Below are 14,215 nucleotides of genomic sequence, written 5' to 3'. Positions count from 1 at the left end.
ATGGCATTCAACAATATTGGAGGAGGAGCAGTGTGGGATATGGAGCTGCTCATGTTTCAGACCATGAGGTCAGACTCATGAGCATGTGATGGAAGATGGGAAACCTTGCCTGTCCCCAGATTGAGAAGGGAACTCAAGGGCCACTTCTTCCCAACAAATACTGCATGGGCTACGGGGGAATCCCTACGCAAATTACCTGGGAAATGGGGAATATCAGAAAATTTTACTTCCTTGTTGTCGGAGAAGGCAAACTTTTCAAGTAAATCGCAGGCATCACCATTGTTTCATTTATTTTTAAGTCAGTAGTAAAAACTTACAACTATCTCATTAGTAAATCTCCTTGGCACGAAAATCCAGTGAGAAGAACGTTGCTCAATGAACCAAAAAAAAAAACACTTCATTCGCATAGCCTCTAAAAATCAACCAAAATTGGTACATTTCACTCAAATACTCACTTCTTTTCGAATTTGAGAACCAGAAATGTTCTTTAAGAATTGATCCCAAGATATTTCTTTTTCAAAAGATTTAATTTAAAAATGTTGAAAACGGCCATCTCTTTGATTGCGTCCATTCTCTGATCCGCGAGAAATAGGAGGAAAAGGCTATATTAATGTCTTTTTCACAAAAAAAAATAATTAAAAACATATAAAATTTATTCCAAAAAAAAAGTTTTCAAAATAAATTCTAAAAAACTTATTTTCTATTAAAAGTTTGTTAAATATATTTTTTGAATTTAAAAACTATTTTCTATTCTAAAATAAATTATCTAAGAAACATAAAACTATTTACAAATCTTAAAAACTATGAATTAAATACTTCCTAATATATCAAAAACTATGAAAGGACTATTAAGAGGGAGGAAAGAAAAATAATGCTCCATTTGATTATGTTTTCTTACACTTACTTTTAAAAATTGTTTTTAAGTTAAAAATCAAAAAATAATTTTTTATTATTTGATACGGATAAGGATCTTTGACAGATTGTTTTTAAAAATAAAAAATAAAAACTTATTAAGGTCAATTATTTTTAAAATAAATTTTTTATTTTGATTTTGTAAAAAATATGGTAAATTTAATTTATATAATATAAAATAAATTTAATTCAAGTTTTTATTAAAAATGAAAATAGTTTGTAATTATAAATAATTAAAAAATAAATAGTTTTTAATAAAACATGAATAGTAATGTTTTAATAAAATCATAAATTATATTTTTCTAAAAAAATACATTGTTTTAATTTATATTAGAAAAATATAGATATTAACATCTTCATAAAAACATAATTGATATTTTTTTTAAATGAATAATAATAATTTAAAAATAACAATTGTTAATAATATTATATTTAAAAATAAATAACAAATGAAGTTTAACTTTTTTAACATGTAAATGAATCAAGTTTTATATACATGCACACATTTAATACTTAATTACAAATACGACATTCTAAAATGCTTTGATTTAATTTGACCATTTTTTTTAATTCCAAATTATTCTTAAAAATTAAAAGAATTCATTAAAGAATTTACACTATTAATTATATTTCATGTAATTCAAAATCTATTTACTTAGTGAGACAATTTTAAAAAATATAATTGTGTGTATATGAGGACTAGTAACATCATCACTCATAATATATTTGATTATTTTTTGTAGTTCTTAAATCTATTTTTTGAGTTTCAAATTATTTTTTAAAAAAATTAAGCTCATTAATAAATTTAATACAAAGCATCACTTGATTTGAAGATTCTCTCTACTAAAAAAATTTATAAAAATAAAATTATATACAAAAAAGAAATAATAGTTGATATGAACCAATATTTTTTCATAAATTTTTTGTAATGATAGATTCACTATTTGATTTTCAAATTATTTTTAAAAATGAATAGATTTATTAATGAGTTCATCTCATTAAGTCTTGTTTAATGAGAAAAATTGAAAAAAAAAATATGATTTTGTGAAGAAGAGAAATAATAGCCCTTTTAAATCAATTTTTGTTTATAAACTTTTATCCATAAAAACTATAACCTGGACCTATTTATTGGTCTAAGCAAGATACGACTTATTTGAAATTAATCGAATAAACAATTCATAAAGAGAAACCTTTCCGTGAGATTCCATGTATTCTATGAGTTCCTTACCGTGTCAATTGCCAATTCTTGGTCATTGCGATTCATGGGCAATTCGGATTAAGATTTAGGGGAATGTATTAAATTTGGTATGATTTGGAATTCATTAGTCAAGTGAAAAAAATTTATAAAAATATGATATATGGAAAAAACAAAAAAAATCTATGTAATTTAAAATAAATTTTGATATATAACTTTCTAATGTTACTAAGTTTTATGTCTTTCTAATACAAATTAAATCATTTTTTGAGTTTCAAATTATTTTTTAAAATTAATAAATTTTATATATCAAATATAATTTAATATAAAATTTATTTACTTAATAGATAATTTTAGAGAAGTAAAAAAAATCCAGAATGTATTAATATAAGAATAATATCATATATATTTTCAAAAACAAAAAATCCTTGTTTGCCTTTTTGTTTTTTAGTTTAAAAAACCGGTGAAAAACAACTTTTGATTGTTCAACTAGAAATAGAAAACAAGAGCCAATCAGACTCGAAAGCCAAAAAATACCGATTACCCAAAACCCGGAAAAAGAAAGGTGAGAGTATAGGTAAAAAAGAATCCATGACATAAATGTACTTCGGAATCTACTCAATTATCATACAGCCCAAGCATGTCACACTGCCATATTACAAATTTAATAAATGGGGGTGTTGGTACCAACGAAATTGGTCTACTTAATTGAATATCACATATTTGGACAAAAATAACTTACCCGATCCAAGCCAACTGCTAGTAGCACACGTTTGGACACAGCAAAAATACATTGACTTTCATGTGTTTTTTATACTGCTCCCATGCATCAAATGTACTATCTATCAATAGGCTAAAGCACAAGGCAGCAGACCAAAATGAAGGTCATCAACACAGTTCTCCAACCATGAACACTCACGATAAGCAGCAGAAATGTTCCACCTTTAAATCAAGAATTTCCTTCACTGGAAGGCACAGGAAACTACAACTGCTCACAAAATATGATTCGTGTACAAGGCCAGAGCATGCTGAAATAAAAGCTCTCAGCTTCTGTATGAGAAATGAAGCTTGGGAGAGATCAAGACAATGTTCAACTGAATACCAGAGCAGAATTGATAAATTTTAGATCAAAATTTAAAACAGATTGTTGTTTATATATTCTGTCATGAAGGCAATAAAAACTTTTCTTTCATGCGAGAAATAAGCTTAAATTTTTCCTCAGCCTCCACCTGATGATAGATGTCAGTTCTAGATGCTCGGTCTGGATGAAATTTTAACAAGGCTCGTTTATAAGCTGCATGGACCTGAAATGGAGATGAACATCAGGGGACAATAAAGGATAAATAGATGAATAATAAACTTGCACAAATTCATGTTGTCACAGTTGTCCTCACAACTTTGATGTATGTACAGGCATGCATATTGGTAATTCTCAAGCATTGCATGACAATTTTTCTTTTTTCAATTTTGGAAAGCGCTAAGGTAGAAAGACCATGAAACTTGCACCATATACAATGAGTGTTAAAAGGAGCCAAAAACAACCAAAGAATCTCCTGAGAATACAAATTAGCCCCCCACAACACATAATGAAATGATCTCCAATAGCTACAAAGTCCATAATATGTATTTTAAATAAATGAGACATAAGCACTAAAAGCCACTTAACCACTGAGACTTTTTTTTGGATAGATAAAGAAGAGAGTATATTAAAAAGAGGCGTCAAAAGAGCAAAAGAGCAACTCGAAGTATACAGGACCTATACACCCACCACAAAAAAGGCTCAAATAGGACAACAATCTACAAAACGGAAGGGGCTACAACACCTCAAAAAGATTCCAACCAATTAAAGAAACTAACGTCAAAGGACAATCATCTATAAACAACTTGGTCTTTGACCAAAGAAAGCAAATAAAGGAACTTTTTAGTCTTTGGATCAAGAGCAAGTCATCCTCAAAGGCAATTGTATTCCTTACCTTCCACACCGTCCAAAAGATGCATAAAGGCCCTGCTCTCCAATCCTTCTTATGCATTTTGCCCACAAACGAACCATACCAACCCAATAGTCTCTCTAACCGACGATGAAAGCACCCCAAGACACCCCAAAAAAAGCAATGACAACTCCCATAAAATCCTTGTTTTTACATAGTGAATAAGGAGGAGATCAATAGACTCTTCATCCATATGGCAAAGATAACATCTATTTGCTAAGGAGGTGATCTATAGACACTTAACCACTGTGAGACTTGATACAACCATTATTATTATTTTGAGTAATGCTATTCGTCCTGCCTTTTTACCACTTTTTCTACTACATGTTTATATGGCAACTTGTGAAGGAATGCCAAAATTTGTTTCCATTTTATGCATATTAAGTGCTTTTTAACACATTCAACCATCACTTGCTATGTAAGCAGGCAGCAAAAACTGTGGTAAACAAAGTGAAAAGAATAACATTATTAATGTTTTTATGAGAAAATTAGGCTGGAAACCATCTTTGCAATTGACTGCATAAACCGTAGGCTAATCTCTATAACTGCATTTTCTTCAACATGAAGTATCTGTATTAGTTTTGCTAATCATCTATACTCTGCATGGGCTAAAGTGCAAACATCAGATGAAAATACATGTCAGGGAATTGGACCCTTTTGGCCCCAAAATCTTGGGGGCTATTACCTGAAAAACCTGCTTGAATCACTTGTCTCAGCAGGGATCTTCCATACCATCAAGCCTAGGCATTTACACCCAAGTTTAAAGATCTCCAGATATTTGCAATTGAGATACAATCCAAAACATTAGTCCTTGTATAAGGCAGAGCTGTGGAAATTAATTCTTCACTAGTGGGTGGAACATATTGGTTGAGCTCATAATAGAATTTTGTAACATGACAAAGGCAGAAAAGTCTGAACAAGTTGATAGTCTCAAGGCTTAGCTCTGTAAACTTGTTCATATTTAGGCTTTGGGTCAAGCTTGTGACAAACTCAGCTAGACCCTGAGCCTGGCTGGGATAGAGACCGCTCAAGTGTTAGCTGGAATACCTTAGATGTGCAGAAACGGGCTACTAATAAGATGATCCAGAAAATTATTGATGTTAGAATCCTATAGGGTTAAGAAGATGATCCAGAAAAAATTCACAAAATGCAACACATGGAATCCCATTAAAATATGACTAATAACTGAAATATAAAAAGAAAAGAAAACTTCTTGGGGAGTCATTAAAATAGATTTCCTTCTAGTTAAAAGTTTTAAGAGACCTCTGTTTCAGAAGCTTTGCCTTTTGGGGGCACTATCCATTTTAAATTGATTAACGTTATTTTCAGCACATTCACTCCCTTCTCATCCTTCCTCATATCCCTCCATAGAAGCAGGGATTTGAGTGTGTGCTACCACATGAACAAACATGTGCCACATCATACAATGGCTTTTTATCTTTTCTTCTCTGTATGTGTTGACAGTACATTATAACAGGTGAAAGAGAAGGAGAAGGGATTTTAAAGGAGGTCATGGTTGGGCAAGCTAGCTGGGATGAGAAGCCAAGTAAATTATTATATGAACTGGCTATAATAGACAATGACATCACACAATTGACAGCATTCCCATTTCACAATTCACAACCAGCTGGTTCAAGGGCTAGGAATAAGCCGAATGAGAAACAGTGGAATGGTTAAACACTTGTCCCTATCAGGACTATCCTGTTTTGTTGGCCCAACTATGTGCTCTGACCAAAAAAATGGCTCTCATAAATACCAACATTTGTAGGAAACACATCCTTTCCCACTCAAACATACATGGGAATTCTCTTCTCTCCTTCCTTCTCTTACCCCTAAGACAACCACTCTCATCTAGAGACCCCTCTGGCAGTAACACATGATATGTAATAGAAATCACACGGTATTTACATTTGGAAATTGCATGTCGAGATAATGTCCACTCAAAATAGTACTTTTCTCATCATTTTGTTAGGGATGCTTCCTCCTCTCAAGCCACATTCCTTGTCTGGAAGTTGGTTGGATTGATGCGTAGGAAGGAGACTTCCAAGCCCTCCCTTGCTAGAAGTATGACCATCTTTATCAGCATTCAGGTTTATCAGAGGCCCAATTTGTTATTCACAATCTCCATTAATCACCATTCAACCACAAGGGTTCATCCATAAGTCCCTTGTACAATTAACAGCCATTTAACTATTAGTCTGCATTTCCATGATCTACTGGTTATAAAATGTTTCCTTTGTGAAATCTGTGATGATGTACTCTTTTTTCTGATGTAGTCTGAGATCATGCGTTCAGCACCACATTAATAGGCAGTTTATGAGATATCAGAGATAGTCTGCCTTGACAGCTCCATTGCTTGCAAGGATTGACAACATGACCCTCTGTATTATACGATAAATGCACTCAGGAGGTATTCTTAGTCTGAGCTGAAGAAAGAAAACAGCAAAGGAAAGAAAAAGAAGAAACTATTGTGCACATGTTAACCAGGCGTTCAACTCAAAACTGAAGATAAAATCTAAGAAAGAATGTTTCCTGACTACCAAGCTACTCAGAATTCCAGAATGGAGCGAGTACAACAGAACTCCCTTGAGTTGGGAAATAGCTCAGTCCCAAATCCCAGTGCCCTTGAAGGCTCTTCAATTCCTTCTTTTCAGATGGACCAAGTGACATAATGAAGAATAATTGATTAATCCTATAAACCTTTCTCCTACCTTTCATAATAAGGTGAACTTGCTTACGGAGAAGCATTTCTTTAAACATCAAGAGAGCACTCAACATATCTTATATAAAGAGAAAATCAAAGCCCCAACTCCAAGCAACTGGGAATTGGATCAATGGATGACCAGCTCGTGCCATACATCAACCTCTCCTAACAATAACCATGAAGATTGCAACAATGGCATATATACCCTACCACATACATTCTGCCCTGTACCCTGATGCCTACAAATTTGAATAGGCGCTGCAAGCACCAGTGTACTGGTGGTTCACACATTGCCTCCTTTGATTATATGGAAATGCAATCTCTAATCCGAATGATGTTCAAAAGGCTAGAAAGGGACTAGGATGATCTCAAGAAAAAGAGTGGCAAAATATTTGTCACCTCTAAAATGATTTTAAAACAATAAAAAATGAAAAATCTTGTGCTAATGCTAGACAGTGAACCCAAAACAACTTATGTTCAGCCACACATGGTAGTGGGGTGCGTCAGATCCAAAAAATGGAAAAGCTTCACAGTCTAAGATGTCAATTGCATGTCCCAAGGAAGCAGCTACTTCATTTTTTTTTTTTTTGGTAAAACATTTTTTTGGTCCCACTAGGACTCTAACATGGAACCTCCCACAACTCCACTCCATCCCCTCACCATTTGAGGCAAGCCTCGAAAGCCCAACCAAGCAGCTACTTTACCAATTCCCATTCCCAAATTAGCTTAAAATGATCGATATGAAACAGATATATCCATTTAGATTCTTCTAATATTTTATGCATGTAATTCAGTTTGATCATAATATAAATATTTCCACATCTTTAGCCATACATTTATCTTTATATTTTTGTGGGTGTTCCTAATTCTGTACACATCAATGCATCTGCATAAGCATTTTAAGCATATTTGTGATTCATGGTTTAGTTTATTCACTTTCACAACTTAGGAATATAAAGCATTGTTTTTACAAATGAAAAATAAAAAAATAAAATAAGGAAAGTAACTCACCTCATTTGATGAGGGACAGAAACCACCTCCCACATGGATTTCTAGGCCACGAAGTAATGAGGCCATATCACTACATGTCATTTCCAATTTATCAAGTTCTTTCCGTACTTCAAGACGAATTTTCTCTTTCATGTTCATATTCTCTTCATCCTGAATTCAAAATCAATTAACATGTGAAGAAACATAATATTAAGAACAATCTTAAAAGTTATAGTAGTCATATCTGGCTACAATTAAAAGAAAAATATACAAGCAGCAAAGAAATGCAATAATACCCGCAACATGTGCAAACAAAAGCAGGGTTTGATGAAGAATACATAATCCTGAGAAAAGAAAAGGTGAGAAATGTATGGAAGTATAGATTTAAACCTTTTTTTGTGTCTCTCTCATTTCTTGGACACGCTGCTTTTGTCTTCTCTCCATGTCCAATAAACGTGTATTTTCGGCTTTTCTTCTCTTCTTCAACCGCTGCACTTCTTCTGCCTATACAAAAGCAAGGATATCATTATTGCTATCTAGAGAATCACTTAAGTGCATTGGAATCTTTATTCCTTATTCACATAATGCTTATCATGTACTTGGAGTGTACAAAAAACTACAAACTATACAGTGAAGTCTCTTTCATTCATTTATTCATTCTTCTCTTCTTCCTTTCTTTTATAAGACATTTTTTTTCTTCTTTCTTTCTTTCATCTGTTTTTTTGGATAGGCATAGCCTATACAATGAAGTTGAGCATCATGCAGAACAATTTCAACTAGTACATAAATATAATGGTGAAAATTTACTTGTTTAATTGACTTGTGTGCAACTAATAACTGAATGATTATAACGAGTATTTATGAGTTTAGATCCATCAGCAATTATGAACAGTCATCTCTCAGCATATGGAACTGTTAACTCTATTTTCTAAAAGTGCATATATTGCAGATTCTTGTTGTGATTTTAAAGGGATTTACAGAAATTATGTATATGTCAAACCTGTAACTGTAACTGCCTCTGCCTGGATGTCCATTCTTCTTCTATCGCTCGCTTGTACTCCTCAGTCTCCTTGAGCTTCTCTCGCTCATTGATTATATCTCTTTGACCATCTTGAGCATGTGCTATATCATCAATTTTATTATCTTGTTCACTGACAGACATAGATTCAGCAATTAGTTCCTTCCTCATCAAACAAGATTTGCTCTTTTTAATTTGTGTTTCATTAGGTGGAGCATGGCATGAAGAAGGTTCCCCAGAAACTGGTTTCTTTCTTTCCAGACAAGAACCTTTTTCATTACTAACATCCAACTTTTCTGCCAATAGAGAGGTACAGAAGAAAGCTTTTTCAGGAACAACTTGAACTTTGTCCTTGAAGGGTGCTACACCACAATTAATCCATGTTTCATCAGATGGTTGAGGTTTCCAAAATGACTGTTCTCTAGAAACTGATTTCTTTTTTCCCTTGAAAATAGTTCCTCCATATTTTGATTCATTTGGAAAATGAGACCCATTAGGTACCTCATGGAGCCCTTCATCTTTTTCACTCGAAGCAACTAGATTAACCTGTGTTTCCACCGAACTGTGGCTCTTGCAGAACGAAGCTTCTTCATCTTGAACATCATTGTTGACATCAGAAAATTGTGTTTTTTCCATTGACTCAATTTTACACCTTGAACTCTCCTCATCAAATTTAAATTCAAATTCTGCAAAAGGATTCTCAACTTCAGGATTTGGAGAAGTAGCACCCAAATTGCTGACATCAGGAGCAAAAAAGGAAGGTAGGTTTTCTTTTTCAAAATTTTCATTGCTTGAACTAGAACATACTGGGGTTTCTTGATGTTGTTCAGTCATGTTTTCTACTTCAATATTTGGGGGAGTATCAGTGTTAGAACCAGAGGCACTAGGCTGATCCCCCAAATCAGATTTGGCAGTTTGATGGACATCTTTTTTCTTTAAGTAAGCTTGTTCCCACTGTTCACGAAGCTTTCCCTTAGAACCTTCCATAAGCTCACAATCAGATAAACCACTTTCAGATGAAGTACTTTCAGGCGAAGTACTTTCAGGCATGGGATCTAAACCATAACGGTTTCTGGAGGGAGCTTTCCCAGAATAGGTTCGCTTACATTTTGACAACTTCACTGGGGATTTTCTTTCTCGGATGAATTGACATTCCTCAGCTTCTAAGCCCACAGAATTTTGTGAATGGTTGGAAGCAGGACAAGATCTCTTGCTTGAGCTGGCATCACTATCCAAGTCACCACGACTTTCCACACCATTTTCAGGATGGATGTCCGTGCTTTCATCATCATCAATACTAATAATGCTTTCCAATGGAACCCTTTTGTCTCTTCTCATTACACCAGAATCTTGTACATTCTGTTGTACAGACTTTGGACCATCTATGATAATAACATTATGGAAATTATCACCATCTACATCAATGAAGACAACATCATTAAGGTTCCGTTTCATCTTGTGCCTTTTTAGTGTTTTCATCCCAAAACAGGGTTCAGGTTGAGAATGACGTCCTGAATTCCCTTCTCCTGTCATTTAATTCTGCATTACAAGAATATGAGTTTAGAAAAATAAATCAAAAGTAGAAAAAAAAAAAAAAAGGCATTCATGGAAGATATCCAAGCTACTAAATCCTGTACTAGAAATACCATGAATTCCACAATGTCAGTCCTACATCATATCATCAAATCTTAACCAAATGACTTTGGAGTTAGGTAGGACTCCTTTTGAGAAGAATTTAATAATCTTCCTTTGTCTAAGGTTAATAAGTTGAAGACAATATTCAAAAAGTCCATAATTTTAATAAAATACATTAAAAAAAAAGAAGGAGAAACTGATGTAGGACAACCCTAGGATGGTTGCCTGCAATCAAATAGGTGGGCTAGGATAACAAGGGAGAATGTTTATCACAGCTGAATAAAATAGAGAGAAAGAAGATAAGAAGAAGAAAACACGGAAACCTTAGAATTTCACTAAAGTCTCACTTAGAAGAAAATCAATGAAGTGTCATCATTGAAATTTGCAAAATCTGAAAAATAACATAATATCGTTAATCATTAATCAACATTAATCAACTACTTTGATTTACATCAATTAGCCTTATTTATAGCCTTTTCTAAAAAATCCAAAATTTACTAGGATTCTCATAATCCATCATGACTCTAATTTTAATTCTCCTATAGCCTAATTAGCTACTCCTAATTTAACTCCAACAAATGCAAATTCTAATTTAATTCCAAGTAATACTAATAACACTTTAATTGAAATTAATAGTAATTCTGTTGTTCGATGTATAACTTAGAGAGTCATCATCCTCATAAGAAACAATCAAGATTGCAACTATTAAACTATTCCCAAGCATGCACGTTCTCTAATATGGTCAATAAACTTTTTTTTGGATGATTCAATTCTTTTTATTTCTTATTTCCTACAGCAAACATGCTGCTTTTTGGTTGATTCCAACTTCCACAAGCATTGCCTTGTTTTCCAAATAAGTTTTGAAAGCACAAATAGCCAAAAGACCAATTTTTAGAACACAGATTGTGATAGTTGAAGCCTGAAACATAGTGTTAAAGTCATGGCGTGGTAGGTGTGGAGTTCTAGCTTGGCGGTTTGTACTACTGTTGAGGCAGTCATTGCTAGGTGGCCAAATGGTTAATTATTTAGGAACCCAGAAAAGAAAAACCTACATATGACAGAGCTTAATAAAACTACTCCATTGAATTGAAGAAAGCATTTTATGTTTCAAAAAACAAAACACAAAAAATAAGCAACAAATTTATTTTCTTTTACTTCCCTCAGTTTCTTTGCAACCAGACAGAGGGCCCATGAGGTCTGCCCTAAGGCAATGCATAATAATTTCCAAATAGAAGAAACAATAAAACTAAAAAAATAAAAATACACCAATCAGGATTCTAATCCCATGCAGAGGCATCAACAATAATAACAAAGGAGCCAACTGTTAAGTCTAATTCATGTTTCTTGACTCAAAAACCCTAAATAAGAAGAAGAGGAAGAAGAAGAAGAAGAATTGAATCCGAATCATCACACAAAGAAGAAAGATGCGTAAATTGGAAAGAACGAGCAAACCCTAGTTACAGTAACCAACCCAGGAGAAAAAAGACAATAAAGAGAAAAAGAAAATAATTAATTGCACAGAATAACATGTGCAATGAAGGAATTGAAGCATATATGATCAGAAACAAAGATCAAATCTTAGAGCGAAAGAAATTGAAATTACCCTTGGCCTCGCTCACAGTAGCATGAGAAGAGGGTATCTTGAAAAAATGGGAGTTGAATTTTCTGGCGAGAAAATTGAGACGAAGGGTCGGAAGGGAAAATGGTCTACGCGGTGAGGAGATGTCAATGGTGTGCTACTTACGCACAGGTTTTCCCATGAATGAATGGCACGAGCGACACAGGAATGAAAATTTTGATATTCAGCCTGGGAGGGGTGTTTTTTTGGAATTTAATTTATTAAGTGCAGCAGAGGGGTTAATTACCCTTATGATTGAATCTATTTACCAAACAGCCATGGCAAGGCAACTGTTGACGCTGCGAAATTTTGATAATTGCACGTTTTGCAAGTAAGGAGGGGGTTGAATGATGGGCCTTGATAATATAAATTTTAAACCACTTAAAATTAAAAATAATTTATTTCGTTCAAAAACTTAAATGCGTTTCATAAATAATTTAATAACTTAAATTTAAGTTATAAAATAAAAATAACATAAAACTAAAAATAATTTTACATATTAAGTAAAAAAAGTTAATTTATTCCTAATCTCAAATATCTTTTACTTTATTTACTTATATTTCATGAAAGTGTGAAGATATTTATTTTTTTACTTAAATTTAAATAAATTTTAATTTAACTTAACTTCAAATACAACTTAATAATTTTAAATATTAAGTTGTTTGGTTTTTTATTATTTTATTTTTTTTCAGTTTAAGTATTAATAAAGTGTGGCTAATGTTGAGATTGTTTATTTCAAAAAATTATTTTCATCATTTAACAAAAGTCAAATATTTAATTTTTTTTATTCAATGATTTTTTTTTTAAAAAAATAAGTAATAAGTAACAAAAAAATGTTAAAAACAAATTATTTAAAGTCTAAAAGTAAATTATATTCAATATTAAATTAAAAAGAAAAATAAATAATTTAACTTAAAGTAAAAAATAAATAATAAATTTTATATTTGTAACTTAAAAACAATTTAACTTAAAAGTTAATTTAAGTTATTAAATAATAAATATTAAATTATACCAAATACCCTCTTAGTTAATAACTTATAGCAAAATTATAATTTCTATAATTTTTTTATTCCATTTTTATCATTTTTTCTATAAATATAAAGATTTTTATTAATGAATCATTTTTATTATAAAATTGAACTTCTTTTAAATTAAAGCACTTCATTTAAATTAAAATATTTTATTATTAATTCATTAATTAATATAATAAAATATATTGATGTTTCCATAGATACAAGAGTTTTTTTTTTTTTCTCTCTCATCCTTAGCCACTGGCTGATGGTTCTATGCTGAGTATAAAATCATTTCAATTTCATCCTTAGCAAGTGTCTTCCACAAAGAGGAAATAAAGGATTTGTGGAGTAGAATATTATCCGTAGCTTATTCTGCATCATTATTAACAAAATATGAGTTAGATTTTCAGTTATTTTATCTTTGGATTAGAAATTAACATGTAAGTTTGGGTTGAAAAGTGAAATATATTAATATATAGATATATTTGATTATCACATATGCACCATTACAGTCGCCTGCAGGACGACGAAGAGTCTGATTTTGAGTCCATCAGTTTTTTATCACCAGCCAAACATGCACAAAGTAATTCACCAACCTTCCAACCTCTCAAATCCCAGCCTTCCAGCACTCCAATTCTAAACTACACTCAGAAAAGATGTTCAGTTAGAACAAAAATCTTCCAGACAAAGAAAAACGAATTCATACAAAAAAAAAAAAAAAAAAAAGAGTTCAAAAAGAAGTATGCATCCAAGAATATGATGGTTTTGTTGTCACTGATCTTGTAATAACTGGTTCCTACACATCTATGATCAAGCAATCAGGGCTGAATGATTCCGGGCAACAAGCACCACCTCTATGTATCGCATTGCATGATCAACCAAATTTCCATTGTTTATGGAAGATCCAACAGGCTCCAGAGAAATTTATAGCAGTACTCCTACCTCAAACCTATGAAGTAGCATGGACTTAGGTTGAGGGCCGATCCTGCAACCAGGAAGGAAGTTCTTTCTAGGCTACCAAAGGAAATCCTTTAGACTCATTAGACCCTACATTTGGTAACCATAAAAAGTTTTTGTTGATTTTATATAGATCCTCATAATTTCTCTTTGTAAGTTTGAAACAATGCATAACATGAAACTAG

General features: G+C 32.3%; 1 protein-coding gene across 3 annotated transcripts; it reads right to left on the bottom strand.

The window, feature by feature from the left end:
• Positions 1-2,699: 2,699 nt before the first annotated feature.
• LOC117919604 lies at positions 2,700-12,241 on the bottom strand. Of its 3 annotated transcripts, none has more exons than XM_034836810.1 (5): positions 12,020-12,241; positions 8,790-10,346; positions 8,180-8,293; positions 7,811-7,960; positions 2,700-3,411 (listed from the first exon to the last, which is right to left on the bottom strand). In XM_034836810.1, the coding sequence occupies exons 2-5, from the start codon at positions 10,338-10,340 to the stop codon at positions 3,271-3,273; spliced, it is 1,956 nt and encodes a 651-aa protein (XP_034692701.1). In that variant the 5' UTR covers positions 10,341-10,346; positions 12,020-12,241; the 3' UTR covers positions 2,700-3,270. The 3 variants fall into 3 exon arrangements, with proteins under 3 accessions (XP_034692701.1, XP_034692694.1, XP_034692706.1); XM_034836803.1 differs by having other exon boundaries at positions 12,046-12,241; XM_034836815.1 differs by lacking the exon at positions 2,700-3,411 and having other exon boundaries at positions 7,887-7,962; positions 8,181-8,293; positions 12,046-12,241.
• Positions 12,242-14,215: the final 1,974 nt, after the last annotated feature.

The sequence above is a fragment of the Vitis riparia genome, chromosome 1 (genome assembly GCF_004353265.1).
Source record: "Vitis riparia cultivar Riparia Gloire de Montpellier isolate 1030 chromosome 1, EGFV_Vit.rip_1.0, whole genome shotgun sequence".
Lineage (NCBI taxonomy): Eukaryota > Viridiplantae > Streptophyta > Magnoliopsida > Vitales > Vitaceae > Vitis > Vitis riparia.
The sequence above is the reverse complement of the archived record's forward strand: the minus strand, read 5'-3'. Positions and strand labels throughout refer to the sequence as shown.

Excerpts from the sequence above, each read along its gene's own strand:
- LOC117919604 (XM_034836810.1), bottom strand. The coding sequence starts at position 10,340 with ATGACAGGAGAAGGGAATTCAGGACGTCATTCTCAACCTGAACCCTGT. Across the intron at positions 8,294-8,789 it reads AGAGGCAGTTACAGTTACAG|GCAGAAGAAGTGCAGCGGTT; the intron begins GTTTGACATATA and ends GCTTTTGTATAG. Across the intron at positions 7,961-8,179 it reads TGAGAGAGACACAAAAAAAG|GATGAAGAGAATATGAACAT; the intron begins GTTTAAATCTAT and ends TTTTGAATTCAG.